Here is a 23,451-nt window from a genome sequence, read left to right on the forward strand (position 1 = left end):
TTATCGGTGGTGACCGTGTTACCTAGCCTCAGTGCAGTGGGCAGCTGGGAGGAGGTGCTCTTGTTCTCCATGGACTTCACAGTGTCCCAGAACTTTTGGAGTTGGAGCTACAGGATGCAAACTTCTGCCTGAAGAAGCTGGCCTTAGCTTTCCTGACTGACTGCGTGTATTGGTTCCCGACTTCCCTGAACAGTTTTATATCGAGGGGACTATTCGATGCTATTGCAGTCAGGTCTGGAGTGAACCAAGGGCTATATCTGTTCTTAGTTCTGCATTTTTTGAACGGAGCATGCTTATCTAAAATGGTGAGGAAGTTACTTTTAAAGAATGACCAGGCATCCTCAACTGACGGGATGAGGTCAATGTCCTTCCAGGATTTCCGGGCCAGGTCGATTAGAAAGGCCTGCTCACAGAAGTGTTTTAGGGAGCGTTTGACAGTGATGAGGGGTGGTCGTTTGACTGCCGCTCCGTAGCGGATACAGGCAATGAGGCAGTGATCGCTGAGATCCTGGTTGAAGACAGCGGAGGTGTATTTGGAGGGCCAGTTGGTCAGGATGACGTCTATTAGGGTGCCCTTGTTTACAGATTTAGGGTTGTACCTGGTGGGTTCCTTGATGATTTGTGTGAGATTGAAGGCATCTAGCTTAGATTGTAGGACTGCCGGGGTGTTAAGAATCTGCTGGAAGCTAACCAACAAGGTTCAATGTTAGCTAGCTGGTAACGCTAATGAACTTATCCTCTGCAGCAGAGGTAACTCTGTGTCTTCCTTTCCTGTGGTGGTCCTCATGAGAGCCAGTTTCATCGTAGCACTTAATGGTTTTTGCGACGGCACTTGAAGAAACTTTCAAAGTTCTTGAAATGTTCCATATTGACTGACCTACATGTCTTAAAGTAAGGATGGACTGTCATTTATTGTTGCTTGTTTGAGCTGTTCTTACCATAGTATGGACTTGATCTTTTACCAAATAGGGCTATCCTCTGTATACCACCCCTACCTTGTCACAACACAACTGATTGGCTCAAACGCATTAAGAAGGAAACACAAATAAACTTTTAACAAGACTCATCTCTTAATTGAAAATCATTCGAGGTGACTACCTCATGAAGCACTGGTTGAGAGAATGCCAAGAGTGTGCAAAGCTGTCATCAAGACAAAGGGTGGCTACTTTGAAGAATCTCAAATATAAAATACTACATGGTTACTACATGATTCCACGTGTCATTTCATAGTTTTGATGTCTTCACTATTATTATACAATGTAGAAAATAGTACAAATAAAGAAAAATGCTTTAATGAGTAGGTGTATCCAAACCTTTGACTGGTACTGTAGGTATAAACTCCCCAATGTCATTTTTGGTGAGTTTGAACATTTACAAGCGAATGTGAACGAGAGATGCTCGTCTGAAGGAAGAACAGTACTGGCTGGAGAGCAGCATGTGTCTGTGTGGAGCCTGGAGTCGCCAGGGCAACGGGACTGCTTGCTCTACTCAGATGAGATGGGGGAGGAGAAGACGGAGCCTGGAGTCGCCAGGGCAACGGGACTGCTTGCTCTACTCAGATGAGATGGGGGAGGAGAAGACGGAGCCTGGAGTCGCCAGGGCAACGGGACTGCTTGCTCTACTCAGAGGAGATGGGGGAGGAGAAGACGGAGCCTGGAGTCGCCAGGGCAACGGGACTGCTTGCTCTACTCAGAGGAGATGGGGGAGGAGAAGACGGGCAAGAACAGAGAGGAGAAAAGACAATGATATGAAATCAAGACGGTGGCAGCTGTACACATAACTAATCCAAAGAGCTGCAGGATTCTCAAACATGGCAGACAGCTAACAATATGATGTACCTTAACTTTATTCATTCAGGCATGTACTTAGATTAACTAGCAAGTTATATTTAGGGGTCGGGTTAACGCAGAATACTGCACATTTCACGTAGGAAAAAATATAAAACACATAAGAAATATCTTGCTGTGCTTTGTAAATACAGATATAAACTGCTTGTTATTGTAATTTCTGCTCGGCATCATACTAATTTTGTGCTCCAGTTGCACTTCTTCCCTCGGATGAGAATTAACGATGGGATCCTATCAGTAGAAGATGCTCTGACTGATGTGTAGCTACTTTTTCCCAGTACTTTTCTCGTTGTAGCAGCCAACTTTTCTCCAGTAAAAAGATGAACTTGAAGCAAAACATTAGGAAATGTAGCTGGCTACATTCTTTCTATGATAAAGATTAGAAATATGATGGCCATGTATTGTTTTTGCAAAAAAAACAACTGCTTTTTCATTGTAAGCTTATTTACTTGTGTGGCTGCCAGCCAAACAGTGTTGCACTTCCATTGTCATCTGATGAAAATAAAACTATTTTCTGCCAATTGTGTTGCACTAATGTATTTTCTGTGAAGGAAAACCATAGTTTTACTTCCCTGATCACTCTATTGATGCAAAAAAAACACTGTTGACTTTCATTCTAAAACGCGACCGCTGTCAATACACAGCTCCTGCTTTCTCCTGTGGTGCTCTTATTCAAATGTATTGGAAAACTTCAAATAAATAGTTTCAATGGTATTGACAGTATTGAAAAACCATCCCATGGCTATTTCCAAATACTGTATATACGGTATACTGCCCAAGCCTAATTTTGTTATTATTCAGAAATATTATATTGTTTCTATGATTCAGGCCCAGAGTAGCGGAGTGAGAGTAGAAACTGTAAATTAGTATTCAGTAGTTAATTACATCTCTCTGCCTTTGATCACAGTGTGATAACAACTAGCACAAGGCCTGCTAGTGTTGACAGCCCTCACCACGTCTATATCTCCAAACACAGCACAACACAGCAGAGGAGTACAGCAGCACAGTAGCACAGCCATTGTCAAGGTGTCAATAGACAACATGTCCCTCCTTGCTACTGAAAAAATGTACTAATGTCTGACAAATAGACGCTGTATGGTGGGGAAGGAAGAGGGGTTTGAAAGCACAGAGAACCTCCTCCCTTATCTCTCTCTCCTTCCCGCTCTCTATCATCTCCTTCCCCCTCTCTCTCTCCCTCTCTCTCAATCTCTCTCTTATTTTTTTCTCGCCTTAAGGCTTTCTGTTCTTTAATTGCTGTGTATCAGACGAGGAGTTGCTGTTGCTTGCTCTGTGAATGAGCTCCTCCATGCAACGGTGGTTCCATTACAATCACCAGAGACCCATCTGTACAGGACTGTGTGTGTGTGTGTGTGTGTGTGTGTGTGTGTGTGTGTGTGTGTGTGTGTGTGTGTGTGTGTGTGTGTGTGTGTGTGTGTGTGTGTGTGTGTGTGTGTGTGTGTGTGTGTGTGTGCATGCAAATGACTATATCTTTGCGAGTACGTGCGTGCGCGTGTGTGCGTGCGTGTGTGCGTGCGTGCGTGTGTGCATGTGTGTGCGTGTGCGTGTGTGCGTGCGTGTGTGTGTGTGTGTGTTTGTGTGTGTGCATGCGCGTGTGCATGTGTTTGTGCGTGCGTGTGCGTGTGTGTGCGTGTGCGTGTGTTTGTGTGTGTGCGTGCGTGCGTGTGTGTGTGCGTGCGTGCGTGTGCGTGTGTGTGTGTGTATACAGTGGTGGTAGCTTGCAGCAGCACCCAGAATAGATTTAGCTCTTTGTTACATACCGAACCGTCTCAGATTCGGAATTAAATCAACTTTATTGTTTGCTGCTGTAGCTCTCAGGACAATAAAGCAGCAGGATTATTGTGGAGCGTTTAGTGAGAGGTTCGTGTCGATTGTGCGTTTTAGCGATAAAGAACCGTAGCTCGTCCTCGGTGCTTCATTTCCTGTGGTTATTCATTAGCAATAAAATAAACATTCTAGCAGAGCAGTAATCCGTTTTTTTTCACATCAGTGTTCTGTACTCCCATACAGTCCTATAGGAGACTCAGCCACATAGCTAACATTTTACATTCTAGTAATTTAGCAGATGCTCTTATCCACAGCGACTAGGGTTAAGTGCCTTGCCCAAGGGCACAGACCGATTTGTCACCTAGTCGGCTTTGGTATTCGAACAAGCAACCTTTCGGTTACTGGTCCAACAAGCTTAATCGCTAGACTACCTGCGTCCAAAAACCAACATTACTCACAGAGAGACTAATAGGTTATAAAGACATTGTTTAGATTGTAAATCACATTTTTAGGGGTCTAGCTTGGTCATTCTGTCAGACCGGATGATTTAACCTTTATTTAGGCAGGTTATTCTGAACTCATTAATTCAAAATCTCTTTTGCACTATCGAGCATCAGCTCAGAGGCTAATCATAGTCTGACAAGGACAGAAGAATGGCTATGGCATTGGTCACATCAGTGTGTGTAAGAGAGAGAAAGAGATGAGAGATTGTGGAACATTCTTGATCCCGTACCTTACCACGCGTTGCATCAAGTGGCCTGGAGTTCCAGGAGAAATAATTGGAGTTATCTCCAATTTAATATGGGTCTCTGTCACTGTCTCTCATGTCTCTTTCCCTCCCCTCCTCCCTCCTCTGAGGAGTCTCTTTTCTCTCTCCCTCCCTTCCTCTCTGTTCTCCTTCTCTCTCTCTCTCTCTCTCTCTCTCTCTCTCTCTCTCTCTCTCTCTCTCTCTCTCTCTCTCTCTCTCTCTCTCTCTCACTCTCCTTTACCTCCCCCCCTCCCCCACTTTCTTTCTTACTTCCTTTCTTTCTTTCCCCCCCCCTCCCTCTCTCTCTGTCTCTCTCTGAATGAATATGTGCAGCGAAAACATCTGTGTCTCTCATCAGAGCTCTGGAACTCAAACTGCTCGGCCCATCCAAAACTTGAAGGTGTGTGTGTATGGAGGGAGAGACCTTAATGTGATTGCGATAGGGTCAGGGAGACTATGCTTAGGGTTGTGTGTATAAGTATGAGTGTGTATAGGCGTGAACATGTGTGTGAGTGTCCAAGCTCCCTCTGATTGCAGTCTGTGTTGTATTTGCAACACTCTGCTGTTCATTAACATGAGGTCTCTTCCTGGATATTATTTGTCTGTGATTGGTTACACATGTTCAGCCAGGGTTGATACACAACTCCCTGCTCTCAACACTGCCTTCTCTTAGATGTGGTTCCCTGTGCGTGTGTGTTTGTGTGTGTCTGTGTGTTTGTGTGTGGGCATCTTTAGTTTAAACTTGAATATAATTAGATGGGAAGGGAACATACGGAGCTGCCTTAGCTCACTGAGTCTGTCAATCAGCCCGATTAGAGAGCTGCTATACAATACACTGTACACACACACACACACACACACACACACACACACACACACACACACACACACACACACACACACACACACACACACACACACACACACACACACACACACACACACACACACACACACACACACACACACACACACACACACACACACACACACACACACACACTTAGCCTACTGACTTCATTTCCTTTCTGATATTGTCTTTATCAACGTCTTGGCTTCTGAATGAACATTTTCTCATAGATGACGTGAATCAAACTGATGGAGATGTGTGTTGCCTAGCTGAGCTTTTCTTATCTGGTCTGTCGCTGTCTTTCTCTCTCTCTCTCTCTCTCTCTCTCTCTCTCTCTCTCTCTCTCTCTCTCTCTCTCTCTCTCTCTCTCTCTCTCTCTCTCTCTCTCTCTCTCTCTCTCTCTCTCTGGATGTGTCTATTAATGGTGCTGGCTGGCTTTGCAGTAGATGTCCTTGCAGGGAACTGACAGAACATATTCCCTGTCACCCAATAAAACAATCATCATTTTTCTACCCTGCTCTGCACAAAGCAAATGTGTAGAGAATAGGGCTGTGGGATGCCTCTGTGCCTCTGTGTCTCTGTGTGTGTGTGTGTGCGTGTGTGTGTGTCTGTGTGCGTGTGCGTGTGCGTGTGCGTGTGCGTGTGTGCTTGTGCGTGTGTGCGTGTGTGCGTGTGTGTGTGTGTGTGTGTGTGTGTGTGTGTGTGTGTGTGTGTGTGTGTGTGTGTGTGTGTGTGTGTGTGTGTGTGTGTGTGTGTGTGTGTGTGTCTGTGTGCGTGTGTGTGATCTCCATGTCCTATGTGTTGTAGATGTAGCAGACAGCAGACATTATACTGCTGTGGGAACAAAAGCCACAACTCGGTTGTTGTTGCTCTCTGTGATCTAAACTCAGACTGTTGACTTTTTTAGAATGATATCATTACCCTATACGGCTTGCCCCTTCTCTCCCTCTCTCGACTGTGTAAATATTCATAGCCCAGATTGACACTGTGTGTGTGTTTGTGAAATGTCGAGCGATGCTAATTGTGCCGTCCTGCAGGGTTGGGGCTGTGAGCAACAGAAGGGAAGGTGTTTAAAATGCAGAGAGCAGTCACGGCTGGAGGAACGCTACAGCTCTCATACGCGCACACATACACACACTCTGGTCTCGCTCTCTCTCTGTCCATCTGGTCACTTTCTGTGTGACTAAGAGCCATCACCCCCTCACAAGCTGCAGGCTGCAACTTCCACCACCCCCTGCTCTCACAGTGTGAACATTCTCCAGCCCACTTTGCTGGAAAGCTAAACAATTGATATGCTGTAGATCTTAGTGTTTATACGGTCTATATACTGTACATCATGATGTTTTTGTACGGTGTCTGTGTATATAGTGTATTGCATTAGAAAGCCCCTACTCCCCGTCCCTGTTTCTCTCTATAGAGACACTCCCCAGCCCCAGTGGTGTGGACAGATCGGCTTAGCAACTGAGGGTCAAACAGATACACACGGGGGTCCAGGAGCCAGGGACGGTGAGACAATCTTACAGGGAGGATTGAATTCAGGGTTAAGAGTAATGTGTGTGTATATACTGTAGTATGTCTATGTATGGGTAGACAGTTGGTAAGGAGCCAACCTGCCCTCGACCTTCAGGGAGTCTGACTGGCACTCAACATGACAATCAAATCTAACGCACTTCTCCGACAAACACTTCCCTTTGGGTTTCCCTGGTGTGTGTGTGAAAAACAGGCCAGTCTTATGGGGTTGTCAGTTGTGAGCTTCTGGCATAGAGTTCTCATTAGCCAGCCCTATGAGGGTTCTCATGTCTCCCCAAGAACACTTCTCACAACCTGGCAACATATTGACAGAGCCGCCTCTCCTCCCCCTCCTCTGGTCCTCTCCTCCCCTCCTCCTCCCCTCCTCCTCTCTTCCCCTCCTCCCCTCCTCCTCTCCTCTCCTCCCCTCCTCCTCTCCTCACCTCTCCTCTCCACCCATCTTCTCTCCTGTCTCAGCCCTAAGTGGATTAAATGGACGTGAAATGCGAGCTGGAGCACTGCTAATAGCATTTCTTGAATTTTAAGCGTGCCATGCTGGATTGATTCACATGGTAAAGAGGCCGGTATTGTAACGGAGACAAGCAGTGTGTCTACAATCACTAATGGGAATAGTTGATGTCTGGGAGTCGTCTGGACAAACTGTACTATATTTAAACAGAATACACAATCAGCAGTCTGAGGGATTCACATGAGTTCAGTTTATCACACACACAACACCCAGATTTAGCCAGGCAGATCGCACAAGAGTGACTTCGAAAATGGATGTCTATCCATGTCCTGAGGACGTCGGGAAAAGCCTTCAAAACTGGCAACTAGGGACAACAGTGTTAACTATTAACTATTATCATCAAGAAGTCTTGGGTTTTGCTAGGGTGTTGTGGACAGGGGTGGTGGATGGGCGTAATCCCAATCCCATCTGGATCAGAAAGTTGCGTGTTTGATCTGAATCAGAAGGTTTGATATACTGGTGGTTAGACACTCGTTTTAAATGTTTTGTTTTAAACCTATCCCAAACCTTAAACATTTCCTTAATCATTTGGAATGCTTAAACGTGATATTTAAATCCTATCAAAAACCCTCTAAATTTGACTTTTGGAGCAAATCCCATGACTCTGGATCAGAAGGTTGCGTGCTCCACCCCAGTGGTAGACACTTGTTTTTTCAATTTTCTTCTATTCTGAACCTTAACCTTCTAAATTTGCCGTTTGGAGAAAAGGAACAATACTGAGCAAGAGGAGTCAATCCAGGGTGTCAAAAACACAATTTGAAGCAACTTTGAAATTTGACGTTTGGAGAAATGTGGATTAATGCCTAATTCTGCAGTGAGACTGTGAGAGCTTGTTGGGTTTAGCGTACATGCCTTAATCTGAGTTGTGATGTGGCCACAGGCTTTGTTATGCATTCATTGTCTATCTGGTTCCACTTCACTGCGTTTGTGTGTGTGTGTGTGGGCAGTTGTGTTTTACAATTATTATGAATTCACTGTCTTTCTTATTTACTCTCTACTGAGCGTGTGTGTATCTGTGAGCATGCACAGAATACAACACACACACACACACACACACACACACACACACACACACACACACACACACACACACACACACACACACACACACACACACACACACACACACACACACACACACACACACACACACACACACACACACACACACACACACACTCAGGAAACACAACAGTATACAAACAATGAACAGAAGCATGGAGGGCAGGAGGAAAACATTTCAGGGAGAAGGACAGCTCTGTTCCAAGCTGAATGTAGCATACTACATAGAATGAATCCATGTATTGGGCATGCATCCTAAGTGGTACGCTAGTATGGACACAGACATCACAGTGCAGTAGTCTGGCCCCTGCAACCAAGGATGCTCCTGAATCCCAAATCCTTCTTGCCCGGGTAGCAGCTCAGAAGCTCCTTTATTCTTCAGAAACCCCAATTTCCAAAGCCAGCTCTGCAGGCAGGGAAAGAGAAAGAGAGAGAGCTGACCTCAGTATCAGGTGTTAATTGCTGGTTGTTGTACTGTGTATACAGTTTTTATGAGAGGCTAAAGCTGCTCTGTTTTAGAGCTAATAATAGACAGGGCTAATTATGAGTCCTGCCACGCTACTGTAACCTGATCAACTGATAATGGTGCTTAGGCATCACACAGCCTACAGCCAATAAAAACACATCACAGGAGTTGGGAGGCCTGGATATTTGCTATAGGCTAGACATAATACATCTATGTGCTTTCTACCATATAATCACATTTGATTTGAATTGCGATCATGTTTATGTATTATTAAACCCGGGAGATATTTCCTAAGGTATGTATTTAGTCCTATAGTGTTGATATTTAATATGCCTATCGTTTATAGAAGTTTTCCTCAGAAAGCTCCTCTGATGGTTTCAATGGGATTAAATGCATATTGGCTTTGCTTCTGTGAACATCCTCCACAGAGTGCTCTTGCTCTGATCTCTCTCTCTCTCTCTCCCCCTCTCTCTTTCTCTTTGTTCTCTCTCTCTCGCTCGCTCACTCACTCACTCACTCACTCACTCACTCACTCACTCACTCACTCACTCACTCACTCACTCACTCACTCACTCACTCACTCACTCACTCACTCACTTACTCACTCACTTACTCACTCACTCACTCACTGCCTCTTTCTTTGTTCTCTCTCCATTCAATTCAAGGGGCTTTATTAAATCAAATCAAATCAAATTTTATTTGTCACATACACATGGTTAGCAGATGTTAATGCGAGTGTAGCGAAATGCTTGTGCTTCTAGTTCCGACAATGCAGTAATAACCAACAAGTAATCTAACTAACAATTCCAAAACTACTGTCTTATACACAGTGTAAGGGGATAAAGAATATGTACATAAAGATATATGAATGAGTGATGGTACAGAGCAGCATAGGCAAGATACAGTAGATGGTATCGAGTACAGTATATACATATGAGATGAGTATGTAAACAAAGTGGCATAGTTAAAGTGGCTAGTGATACATGTATTACGTAAGGATGCAGTAGATGATATAGAGTACAGTATATACGTATGCATATGAGATGAATAATGTAGGGTATGTAACATTATATTAGGTAGTATTGTTTAAAGTGGCTAGTGATATATTTTACATAATTTCCCATCAATTCCCATTATTAAAGTGGCTGGATTTGAGTCAGTGTCAGTGTGTTGGCAGCAGCCACTCAGTGTTAGTGGTGGCTGTTTAACAGTCTGATGGCCTTGAGATAGAAGCTGTTTTTCAGTCTCTCGGTCCCAGCTTTGATGCACCTGTACTGACCTCGCCTTCTGGATGATAGCAGGGTGAACAGGCAGTGGCTCGGGTGGTTGTTGTCCTTGATGATCTTTATGGCCTTCCTGTAACATCGGGTGATGTAGGTGTCCTGGAGGGCAGGTAGTTTGCCCCCGGTGATGCGTTGTGCAGACCTCACTACCCTCTGGAGAGCCTTACGGTTGTGGGCGGAGCAGTTGCCGTACCATACAGCCTGCCAGGATGCTCTCGATTGTGCATCTGTAGAAGTTTGTGAGTGCTTTTGGTGACAAGCCTTCTTCACGATGCTGTCTGTGTGAGTGGACCAATTCAGTTTGTCTGTGATGTGTATGCCGAGGAACTTAAAACTTACTACCCTCTCCACTACTGTTCCATCGATGTGGATAGAGGGGTGTTCCCTCTGCTGTTTCCTGAAATCCACAATCATCTCCTTAGTTTTGTTGACGTTGAGTGTGAGGTTATTTTCCTGACACCACACTCCGAGGGCCCTCACCTCCTCCCTGTCGGCCGTCTCGTCATTGTTGGTAATCAAGCCTACCACTGTTGTGTCGTCCGCAAACTTGATGATTGAGTTGGAGGCGTGCGTGGCCACGCAGTCGTGGGTGAACAGGGAGTACAGGAGAGGGCTCAGAACGCACCCTTGTGGGGCCCCAGTGTTGAGGATCAGCGGGGTGGAGATGTTGTTGCCTACCCTCACCACCATGGGAAACACATGTAAACATTGCCAAAGCAAGTGAGGTAGATAATATACAAAAGTGAAATAAACAATGAAAATAAACAGTACACAATACACTCACATAAGTTCCAAAAGAATACCGACTTTACAAATGTCATATTATGTATATATACAATGTTGTAACGATGTGCAAATAGCTAAAGTACAAAAGGGAAAATAAATAAACATAAATATGGGTTGTATTTACAATGGTGTTTGTTCTTCACTGGTTGCCCTTTTCTTGTGGCAACAGGTCACAGATCTTGCTGCTGTGATGGCACACTGTGGTATTTCACCCAGTAGATATGGGAGTTTATCAAAATTGGATTTGTTTTCAAATTCTTTGCAGGTCTGTGTAATCTGAGGGAAATATGTGTCCCTCATATGGTCATACATTTGGCAGGAGGTTAGGAAGTGCAGCTCAGTTTCTACCTCATTTTGTGGGCAGTGTGCACATAGCCTGTCTTCTCTTGAGAGCCAGGTCTGCCTTCGGCGACCTTTCTCAATATCAAGGCTATGCTCACTGAGCATTTCTGGGTAAGTTTTGGGTAAGTCAGAGTGGTCAGGTATTCTGCCACTGTGTACTCTCTGTTTAGGGCCAAATAGCATTCTCGTTTGCTCATTTTTTGATAATTATTTCCCATGTGTCAAGTAATTACCTTTTTGTTTTCTCATGATTTGGTTGGGTCTAATTGTGTTGCTGTCCTAGGGCAACTGTGGGGTCTGTTTGTGTTTGTGTTTGTGAACAGAGCCCCAGGACCAGCTTGCTTAGGGGACTCTTCTTCAGATCAATCTCTCTGTAGCTCTTCTCCAGGTCCATCTCTCTGTAGCTCTTCTGCCAGGTCCATCTCTCTGTAGCTCTTCTCCAGGTCCATCTCTCTGTAGCTCTTCTCCATGTCATCTCTCTGTAGCTCTTCTCCAGGTCCATCTCTCTGTAGCTCTTCTCCAGGTCCATCTCTCTGTAGCTCTTCTCCAGGTCCATCTCTCTGTAGCTCTTCTCCAGGTCCATCTCTCTGTAGCTCTTCTCCAGGTCCATCTCTCTGTAGCTCTTCTCCATGTCATCTCTCTGTAGCTCTTCTCCATGTCATCTCTCTGTAGCTCTTCTCCAGGTCCATCTCTCTGTAGCTCTTCTCCAGGTCCATCTCTCTGTAGCTCTTCTCCAGGTCCATCTCTCTGTAGCTCTTCTCCAGGTCCATCTCTCTGTAGCTCTTCTCCAGGTCCATCTCTCTGTAGCTCTTCTCCAGGTCCATCTCTCTGTAGCTCTTCTCCAGGTCCATCTCTCTGTAACTCTTCTCCATGTCCATCTCTCTGTAGCTCTTCTCCATGTTCATCTCCCTGTAGCTTGCTCTCTCTCTCTCTCTCTCTCTCTCTCTCTCTCTCTCTCTCTCTCTCTCTCTCTCTCTCTCTCTCTCTCTCTCTCTCTCTCTCTCTCTCTCTCTCTCTCTCTATCTCTCTCTATCTCTCTCTCATGTTTAATGGTGCTTTTCTAAAGTACTTATTAGAGGTCATTGAGCAGTGACTGTTGTCCCGACCATGCCACTGTCTTTGTGCTGAATGGTACAAGTGGGCTATCAGTCTTAACGTCGGCTCCTATAGAGGACAAGTGTAAGAGAATGTGGCTTTTGGCACGACTGCTTTACATATATTAGGATTTTTTGTTTGAATACCAAAGTGTCTGTGTAGAAAGGTCTGTTTACATAGAGCACTGGCTTTTCTAGCGTGGCATTTTAGATGACCTAACAGAGTTACTTTTTTACTGTACCATGTGTTACGTACACTACTGTGCTGAGGGTTAATGTGAGCCAATATAACATCACTGTCGGGTGAAAACCTCTTATCTCCAAAACAGAAACTTATCAGGAAATTGAAAAAATTACCATATTTCCCATTAACGAACATACAATGATGAAACTTCAGAAGCTATTTTGAGTCACAATTTTCTTGGTCATAGAGTAATGAAACGTTCAGAGTACATTGAGGGGAGTTACTGATTTCAATAAATGTACAAAAAATGAAAACTGTGTGTGATAGAATTGTGTGTGTGAGCACACAATGAGTGTTTCCTCTGACTCTTCCTGTGCATCCTCCGTGTTATTATGTGTTATAAATACATTTATGAGGCATTATGAACCCCTCACAGACAGTGGTAGAGGAATAGCAGAGGAATAGCATGATATACACTGGAGTCAATAAAATATTTAACCGCTGAAATTGGTGTGTGACAGGGCAAATTAGCATATCTACGGCGTGTGATATTTGCTGTGTGTATTGCAGTTTTGGGCTGAAGTGAACCATTCATGCTCATGGATTAGGGCTTTTTCCAATGTCCAATGTGTGAATGTAAAAGGAAAATATTGAAACGTTAAAGTCAGTAGTAAAAGTGACCTAAAAGATTATGGTGATAGATGAAGTGAGAGACGGAGATCTTTTGTCCTCCTGTATTTTTGATGAACTGCCCAAGATAGCAAAGAGAATTGAGCTAGACACATATTGGACTTTCTCACTTCTGTGGAATCAAATCTGTTTGAAACCATTGAGAAGCTTGTAATTCTAATGTTGATTTCTGAATGTTTTTTTACAGACACAGGAGGCAGATGGTTGGAGTCTTACAATATGTATTAATCCAATAGGGAAAGAGAATGGTCCTGGACAGGCAAAAGGGTCAAAACCAGTTCAGAGTCCAAAAAGTACCGAAGGGCAGGCAGAATCAAGCTCAGGGCAGGCAGGATGATCAGGCAGGCGGGAAAGTAGTCCAGAGTCAGGCAGGGGTCAAAACCGGGAGGACTATCAAAAAGAGAATAGCAAAAGGAGTATGGGAAAACACGCTGGTTGGCTACAAGACGAACTGGTACAGAGAGACAGGAAACACAGGGATAAATACACTGGGGAAAACAAGCCACACCTGGAGGAGGTGGAGACAATCACAAGGACAGGTGAAACTGATCAGGGTGTGACATTTAGATCCTTCTCCCACTACCACACTGTCCTGTTATTAAAATGTACCTAGGGAATGTCCCTCCTATCCATACTAGCGTACCACTTAGGATGCATGCCCAATACATGGATTCATTCTATGTAGTATGCTACATTCAGCTTGGAACAGAGCTGTCCTTCTCCCTGAAATGTTTTCCTCCTGCCCTCCATGCTTCTGTTCATTGTTTGTATACTGTTGTGTTTCCTGAGTGTGTGTGTGTGTGTGTGTGTGTGTGTGTGTGTGTGTGTGTGTGTGTGTGTGTGTGTGTGTGTGTGTGTGTGTGTGTGTGTGTGTGTGTGTGTGTGTGTGTGTGCGTGTGCGTGTGCGTGTGTGTGTGTGTGTGCCCAGCAGTTCCAGGCCTGAGTGATGCTGCGCCTGCTGGTGAAAGATTCAGAGATGTCAAGTGAGCTCCTGAATAATGAACAGGACACCCGTTCTGTGAATATTTCATGCTGTGTGAAAGTGAGAAGAAATTCTCGGCGGGGTTGGATACCTACGGACAACCATGAGAGAGAAGGGAAGGAAGAAGAGAGAGGAGGAAGATGAAAGATCGGAGGGAGAGAAGGCATCAGGGAATGAGGGAGAGTGTACAGAAGAAGAGGCATGTGCGATGGAGAGAGGAGGAAGAGGAGTGTACAGAAGAAGAGGCATGTGCGATGGAGAGAGGAGGAAGAGGAGTGTACAGAAGAAGAGGCATGTGCGATGGAGAGAGGAGGAAGAGGAGTGTACAGAAGAAGAGGCATGTGCGATGGAGAGAGGAGGAAGAGGAGTGTACAGAAGAAGAGGCATGTGCGATGGAGAGAGGAGGAAGAGGAGTGTACAGAAGAAGAGGCATGTGCGATGGAGAGAGGAGGAAGAGGAGTGTACAGAAGAAGAGGCATGTGCGATGGAGAGAGGAGGAAGAGGAGTGTACAGAAGAAGAGGCATGTGCGATGGAGAGAGGAGGAAGAGGAGTGTACAGAAGAAGAGGCATGTGCGATGGAGAGAGGAGGAAGAGGAGTGTACAGAAGAAGAGGCATGTGCGATGGAGAGAGGAGGAAGAGGAGTGTACAGAAGAAGAGGCATGTGCGATGGAGAGAGGAGGAAGAGGAGTGTACAGAAGAAGAGGCATGTGCGATGGAGAGAGGAGGAAGAGGAGTGTACAGAGAAGGGGGGTTAGAGGTAGAGGAGAGGAGGTTTGGCAGAGAGAGGGGGAAGGAGAGAGGAGGTTTGGCAGAGAGATGGGGAAGGAGAGAGGAGGTTTGGCAGAGAGATGGGGAAGGAGAGAGGAGGTTTGGCAGAGAGATGGGGAAGGAGAGAGGAGGTTTGGCAGAGAGATGGGGAAGGAGAGAGGAGGTTTGGCAGAGAGATGGGGAAGGAGAGAGGAGGTTTGGCAGAGAGATGGGGAAGGAGAGAGGAGGTTTGGCAGAGAGATGGGGAAGGAGAGAGGAGGTTTGGCAGAGAGATGGGGAAGGAGAGAGGAGGTTTGGCAGAGAGATGGGGAAGGAGAGAGGAGGTTTGGCAGAGAGATGGGGAAGGAGAGAGGAGGTTTGGCAGAGAGAGGGAAAGGAGAGAGGAGGTTTGGCAGAGAGATGGGGAAGGAGAGAGGAGGTTTGGCAGAGAGAGGGAAAGGAGAGAGGAGGTTTGGCAGAGAGAGGGGGAAGGAGAGAGGAGGTTTGGCAGAGAGAGGGGGAAGGAGAGAGGAGGTTTGGCAGAGAGAGGTGGAAGGAGAGAGGAGGTTTGGCAGAGAGAGGGGGAAGGAGAGAGGAGGTTTGGCAGAGAGAGGGGGAAGGAAAGAGGAGATTTGACAGAGAGAGTGGGAAGGAGAGAGGAGGTTTGGCAGAGAGAGGGGGAAGGAAAGAGGAGATTTGACAGAGAGAGTGGGAAGGAGAGAGGAGGTTTGGCAGAGAGAGGGGGAAGGAGAGAGGAGGTTTGGCAGAGAGAGGGGGAGAGAGGGGGAAGGAAAGAGGAGATTTGACAGAGAGAGGGGGAAGGAGAGAGAGGGGGGATGATGCAGAGGGGTGAAGAGAAACAGCCTTGTCACTTGTCAGGAGGGTAAGATGTTCCATCAGGCTGCAGTGAAGAAGGTGGAGAGGAGAGAGAGAACAGGAGCAGAGGGAGGAGAGAGTGGGGGTGCATGTCTTTATGTTTGTGATGCTACATTACCTCACTACTCAGCACGCTGGCACCACCTGGAGAGATAGAGAGAAAGAGAAAGAATGAGAGGGAGGGAGAGAAGAAGAGCCGGAAGACAGACAGTGGAGGATAAAATCTAGCCTAGTGTTTGTCCCCCGTGTGATAGTAGAGTAGATGTTGTCTGCTGTGGCCCATTGGATACATGATTGTCTATGAATAGGAACAGTATACAGTATAGCAGTTACTGTGTAAAGAGCTGTTCAGCGTAGTAGGCTCTGAACTGGGCTGATGCTGCTAAAATCCCAGAGTCACAACAATGACACAGGCCTCATATCTGACCAGGACTGGAGTTACAAGCTGTTATAAGCTGTTATGAGATATTATAAGACAGCTGTGGAACTGTCCTCACAATGACTTGTTTTCACAATCCCAAAATGTATCCACCTCCCTTATAGGCCTGATTGCAATTCTACTTCCACTGTGTGTGTCTGTGTGCCATTATTATTCAAAGCGCTGCTCAGTGTTTGTAATGTGCTTGTGATGAGAACAGTGGCATGTCCTATCAGCCTGAAAACACAGTAATGTGTCGACATACAGCAGGTGACTCCAAAGACAACTGTTTGTCACCCTAGTGAGGGTAAAGTTTCAGAAACGGGCCTCGCAGCCCAAAGCTATTTGAAGGAAGGCAACTGTTGTTATTGAAAAACTGTTCATATGATTGTGTCTTAATTACATCTGGATGGTGTAGCTGGGCTGACTTCATTTCCTGGTGTCAGAGTTGAATAATGATAATTACTGCGGGGTGGTCTGAGACGACGGAGGAGGCGTGACCGGAATACAGATCACACTGCAGCTAACTACGGCCCCCGAGGAACCACACAGAGAACAACAAGCTTTGTAACAGGAAATATGGAATAAGATCTCAACTGCTTTTTCACACCATGGACAGAATGCTATTCATCCTTTCCTTGAAGAACTAGTGGTTAATTATGTTGATGGAATAGAATCCTCTATAGAGTCCTGTGTTCATTGACTTACTGTAGAGGGTCACATTCCTCAATTACCTCATTGTGTTAATCCGGGATCAATCAGAATTCTGGCACATTTCACAGGGAAATGGGACTTTCCTACTCAAAACCATTGATTTTAAAGATGACAGTATGGCTGTGGCTGGGGCTGTTGGGAGTGTTATGGGGTCTGGGGGCGGTGTAATTAGGTGGGAGTGTTAGGGGTTAAAGGTCATCTCTGACACACCCCATAAGACATTTGACAGAAAGCAGGATAATGTGATGTCATGGCAACTGAGTGGCTGGTCAGCTGGGTCTCATTTGGAGGTGTGTGTGAGAGAGTTTCATGTTTCAAGTTTTAATGTCTCATGCACAAGTACAGTGAAATGCCTTTCTTGCAAAACTCAAAACCCAACAATAATGTATTGCTAGAACAATTAAGTAAGTAAGCATACTATATACAGGAAGTATTTAAAGGCAGTTCTAATACTATATTTACATTTGTTTTGGCAATTTTTTTATTCAACTAGGCAAGTCAGTTAAGAATAAATTCTTATTTTCAATGATGGCCTAGGAACAGTGGTAACTGCCTGTTCAGGGGCTGAACGACAGATTTGTAACTTGTCAGCTCAGGGGTTTGAACTTGCAACCTTCCGGTTACTAGTCCAATGCGCTAACCACTAGGCTATTCAAAGAATTCAATCCTTTTGGTTTCAATATGAACCCTTTTCTTTTACAGGTTAATATGTTTAGGCCTGGTCCCAGATCTGCGGTCACCCCACAGTGATGGAGGTAGATACATAAGGGAACTAGGCAACAGAATATATGATAAGAGAGTTTTTCCTAGCCACCGTGCTTCTACATCTGCATTGGTTGCTGTTTGCGGTTTTAGGCTGGGTCTGTATAGCACTTTGTGACATCTGCTGATGTACAAAGGGCTTTATAAAACCATTTGATTTCATTTATAAATACATTAGATTTGATAAACAGAGTAACAGCAGCTTGTATGTGAGAGGGTGTGTAGAGTCAGTATAAATGTATGTGCATATTATGTGTGAGTGAGCAAATGATGGAGTGAGTGTTTGTATGTGTGTTGGAGTGACAGTGTGTGTGAGTGTGTAAGACCATCTGAGTGTGCATAACAACAGTGCAAAGATTGAAATAAAAGGTCAATAAAGATACAAGGTTAACACAGATAGTCTGTGTAGCTGTTTTGGTAATTATTTAACAGTCATATTGCTTGGGAATAGAAGCTGTTTAAGAGCCTGTTGGTGTCAGACTTGATACCCCGGTACCTCTTGCCGTGCGGCAGCAGAGAAAATAGTGGATTGGGTGGTTGGAGTCTTTGATGATTTTTCCGGGTCTTCATTCACACCGCCTGATATAGAGGTCCTGTATGGCAGGGAGGTGGGTAGGTAGGTAGGTAGGTAGGTAGGTAGGTAGGTAGGTAGGTAGGTAGGTAGGTAGGTAGGTAGGTAGGTAGGTAGGTAGGTAGGGGGAGGTAGGTAGGTAGGTAGGTAGGTAGGTAGGTAGGTAGGTAGGTAGGTAGGTAGGTAGGTAGGTAGGTAGGTAGGAGGGAGGGAGGTAGGTAGGGTAGGTAGGCAGGCAGGAGGGAGGAGGGAGGGAGGGAGGGAGGGAGGGAGGGAGGGAGGGAGGGGGTGGGTAGGTAGGTAGGTAGGTAGGTAGGTAGGTAGGTAGGTAGGTAGGTAGGTAGGGAGGGAGGTAGGTAGGTAGGTAGGTAGGTAGGTAGGTAGGTAGGTAGGTAGGTAGGTAGGTAGGTAGGTAGGTAGGGAGGGAGGTAGGGAGGAGGTAGGTAGGGAGGGAGGGAGGGAGGGAGGGAGGGAGGGAGGGAGGGAGGGAGGGAGGGAGGGAGGGAGGGAGGGAGGGAGGGAGGGAGGGAGGGAGGGAGGGAGAGAGAGAGAGAGCTGTGAAGACTTTCTGTAATGCTTAATGTGTGCGTGGTTATCTCTGTATGGGCGGCAGTAGGACATCAGTAACAATGTCTTTCTGATTGCATTGTTCTAAGGCTGTCTTAAGCTGCAACGGTTTGATTGAAAAACATTGATTTAAGCTGCTTGACTGAACTGCTCTCTTTTTCATCCCCAGGGTTTAGCAGAGGATAGATGGGATCCTATCTTTAACTGGGAGTCCTCCATCCAACTATACTTCTCCTTATCTCTCCGTCCTGTCCTGGTCTGGTGTGCAGCCTGAGGGAGCTGTGGTTCTGATCAGACCTCTGGGAGGTAGACCCAGAGAGAGGAGCACACAGGACCTGCTATGGCCAGCGGTACGTACTATAACACTAGCTACTACACCTTCACTAATATGTTAACTATATCTCTGGTCTTCTCCTTCCTCTTCCTAACCCTCCTGTTTCTCCTGTCCCCTGCAACAGCAGACGGTGTAGGGAGCCTGAGGAGCCTGAGGAGCCTGGGGCCGGAGCAGCACCTCAGTGTCCATGACCATGTGGTGAACGACCACGGAGCCTGGGCCACCGCCATGAACAACCTGGGTATCGTACCCATGGGCCTCGGCAGGCAGCAGCTGGTCTCAGGTAGGGCATTGGCAGGCCTCCATCTCACCCCTTCTCATCGTCCTCACTCTCCTCCCTTATCCCCCTCTCCTCTGCTAACAAACTCTTCATTCTAATTTCTTAGTATTGTCAAGGCCATAAGAAAGGAAAGAGTCCCCATGGACTGTTCTGAAACTTTTGAGAAGATGGTAAAGGCATCCGGTGAACTGGGCACTTCTATCCAGAGCCTCCATGGTGGCATCTTACTACTCTATCACCTCCACAGCTCCACCCACTCAGGGCAGGACAGTCAATGATTACTCGAGAACTAGATAGATACCTCAGCCTATACCCCTGTGGCAGGATATCCAGAATGCAGCATGCTCTGCCAAACCAGCGCTGCTAATTGTTGTGTCCCCCATCAGCAGCTAGATAAGACAGTATTAACTACACGTTGTTCAGTCTGTGCAGAGAGATACAATACAAAATAACATCTCTCTGGTCTCTTTTCTAATGGCCTGACTACATGTGTCTGTCTCTCTGCTGATGCTAATGGTGTGTGATAGCGTGTGTGTGTGTGCATCCTATTGTAATTACCATTTTGACAGCGTAGACAGCGAGGATAGAGAGAAATACATCTGATAAAAATTAATGAGCAGATTTCGGTCATAGTCTTGAGAGGTCTGAGAAATCCGTCATGACTGAGCTTCAGGATGATTAGCTGAGCTTCAGGATGATTAGCTGAGCTTCAGGATGATTCGCTGAGCTTCAGGATGATTAGCTGAGCTTCAGGATGATTCACTGAGCTTCAGGATGATTAGCTGAGCTTCAGGATGATTAGCTGAGCTTCAGGATGATTCGCTGAGCTTCAGGATGATTAGCTGAGCTTCAGGATGATTCGCTGAGCTTCAGGATGATTCGCTGAGCTTCAGGATGATTAGCTGAGCTTCAGGATGATTAGCTGAGCTTCAGGATGATTAGCTGAGCTTCAGGATGATTCGCTGAGCTTCAGGATGATTCGCTGAGATTCAGGATGATTCGCTGAGCTTCAGGATGATTAGCTGAGCTTCAGGATGATTAGCTGAGCTTCAGGATGATTAGCTGAGCTTCAGGATGATTAGCTGAGCTTCTCGCGAGGTGACTTTGCTTACTAGGTTCTCGCTGGATGATGTTTTGGCCTATACACACACACACACACACACACACACACACACACACACACACACACACACACACACACACACACACACACACACACACACACACACACACACACACACACACACACACACACACACACACACACACGCACACAGGTACACATGTACAACCCCCCCGCCCTCCCCAGGTACACATGTACAACCCCCACACACACACCCAGGTACACATGTACAACACACACACACACACACACACACACACACACACACACACACACACACACACACACACACACACACACACACAGGTACACATGTACAACCCGAAAATAAAGGAGAGCTGCACACTCTAGGGGCTCAGATGCAAAAATGTAATGTCCAACGTTTCGACACTGCAGGGTGACTCGTTTATATAGTGTCAAAAGACACACACACAGGTGTCTGTAATCATGGCCAAGTATGGCCTAATATCATTGGTTAATTCTCAAATATTACAATGACATACAAAAAACAAATGGATAGCATAGATTCAATTTAGACTACATGAGCCTACAAACAATTACAATGGAAAAGTCACAATAATCACAAGAATGGCTTCAGATCAAAGTCTAAGTTGAGACAGAAGGGAGCAAGGGTCTGTAAATTAAAGATCCATGCAGCCTCTCGTTTTAACAATAAATGATCGAGGTCACCCCCTCTCCTAGGCAGGGTGACATGTTTGATGCCAATATAACGCGGAGACGAAATCAGTTGGTTTGCTTCCACAAAGTGGGCGGCGACGGGGTATGCTAATGGTGCTACGATGCTCCGAGATACGTACTTCTAATTCATGCTTTGTTTTACCCACATCATTTTTACCATTTTTAACAAGTTATAAGATAAATAACTGTCTTAGTAGAGCACATTATAACACCTTTTATTGGGATCTGTTTCCCTGTTTGGGGGTGTTTGAAGGATCTACATTTATAAGTGCCATTGCATTGAGCACAGCCATTACACTTGTAGTTTCCATCCAGTAGGGGCGCAAATAGACGTTCAGGAATATCTTGGGGTGGTAAATCAGAGTGTACCAATTGGTCTCTGAGATTTCTGCCCCGCGAGAATACGACCAAGGGAAGGTCCGAAAAACACATTACCGAGACTATCATCGGATTTTAGGATGTGCCAATGTTTGTGAACGATTCCCTTAATTTGTTCAGAACACTTTGAATAGCGGGTAGTTAAAACACAAGAATGCTTATTTTGTACACATGTACAACCCCAGACACACACACAGGTACACATGTACAATCCCAGACACACACAGGTACACATGTACAACTCTAGACACACACAGGTACACATGTACAACCCCAGACACACACAGGTACACATGTACAACCCCAGACACGCAGGTACACATGTACAACCCCCACACACACAGCTACACATGTACAACCCCCCCCCTCACACACAGGTACACATGTACAACCCCCCCTCACACACAGGTACACATGTACAACCCCAGACACACACACTGTGAGAACTAGCCGAGTGAGGTTCTTCCAGACCAATAAGACTGTTACAACAGTTAAGGAGGGCTGGGGCTGGAAAACAGGGCTGGAAAACAGGGCTGGAAAACAGGGCTGGAAAACACTCAGCTTTAAAATGTCCCCAACATCTGGTTGTAATAAATATGTATGTTTTGTTCTCAGTCCTCTCTAATGTCTATAACAAAAGGAACCTCTCTTATATTATATGGATCATATGTTATACTATACATGTTGAGTACCTATAGTTTGGGCCTCTGTCATGATCCCTAGTGAGTCTGTGGTTGAAATGTAACCACACTGATCTCACTGCAACTATGTTTTCACTGATGGATTTATGTTAAAGACGCTAAGCTCCTTCAAATGTTCAGGTACTCTACCATTTTATCTGGACTTCAACTTGTTTCATGAAATCCATTAGCAAAGTGGTTTTCTCTAAGGATTTGGATAGTTCCACTGTGTTCAATCCCTATATGTTGCAGCCCTCTTAGATGTCATTGTGGGAGCTGCATTGTGATGTTCATTAGAAGAGCACGGAAGGAGATTTGGAGGCTGAGTTTGTGTAAGCCCTGAATAACTGAATACATGGATTTAACTCAGGAAAGCTGAGAGTTGTATGGAGAAAATCTATTGTAATATGAAGCCGTATATATAAGACTATTATTTCACTCGGGGGGGGGGGATCACTGCATTAAGTGTGATAGGTTATGTATTTCTTGAGGAGAACACAGATCTGTACGTGACTGGAAAGAAGGAAGTTTGAAGTTGAAGGAAGGAAGGAAGGAAGGAAGGAAGGAAGGAAGGAAGGAAGGAAGGAAGGAAGGAAGGAAGGAAGGAAGGAAGGAAGGAAGGAAGGAAGGAAGGAAGGATGGAAGGAAGGAAGGAAGGAAGGAAGGAAGGAGAGCAGCCCATCGTCACTGTAGTTCCATCGGGTCAGTACTGTACAGTCCTTCTCCTCCTTAATGAGCTGAGAGACAGCAGGGACGACTGGACAGCTGGACTGGATCCTCCTTCCCCAGCGCTAAGGAAAAGACGGATTAAGACTAATATCCTCCTGGAGTACAAACCTCAGGTCCAAGAGAGGGAGAGAACTGAAATGAGAGAGAGGGAATGAGAGTACTGGGGGCCAGCTCAAAGACCAAAGGAGAGAGAGCGAAGGGAAAGAGAAGAGGAGGAGAAACATAATGGGGGTTATGGAGTGTGTGTGATGGATGACGTCTCACCTTCACAGTAATTACGAGCAGCTGTTTCCTGAGGGGAGATCCAGAGCCCAGCAAACTCAGCATCCAGCCATACACACAAACCTGCTGAGTAGAGGGAGAGAACAGAGGGAGGAGAGGAAATGAAAGAGAGAGAGAGAAATTAAACAATGA

The 23,451-nt window shown here is 45.6% G+C and overlaps 1 protein-coding gene across 2 annotated transcripts in view; it reads left to right on the plus strand.

Annotated features, from left to right (window-relative positions):
* LOC118386274 (ecto-NOX disulfide-thiol exchanger 1-like) overlaps positions 1-23,451 on the plus strand; it is a 92,893-nt gene that overhangs the window by 39,209 nt on the left and 30,233 nt on the right. Inside the window, exons 2-3 of one of the 2 annotated variants that reach the window (XM_035773893.2) lie at positions 18,984-19,164; positions 19,273-19,431. In XM_035773893.2, the coding sequence (XP_035629786.2) occupies positions 19,155-19,164; positions 19,273-19,431 (169 nt within the window). In that variant the 5' untranslated portion in view covers positions 18,984-19,154. The remainder of the gene's footprint in view (positions 1-18,983; positions 19,165-19,272; positions 19,432-23,451) is intronic. The other variant, XM_052522501.1, reaches the window with a different exon arrangement.

The sequence above is a fragment of the Oncorhynchus keta genome, chromosome 7 (genome assembly GCF_023373465.1).
Source record: "Oncorhynchus keta strain PuntledgeMale-10-30-2019 chromosome 7, Oket_V2, whole genome shotgun sequence".
Classification (NCBI taxonomy): domain Eukaryota; kingdom Metazoa; phylum Chordata; class Actinopteri; order Salmoniformes; family Salmonidae; genus Oncorhynchus; species Oncorhynchus keta.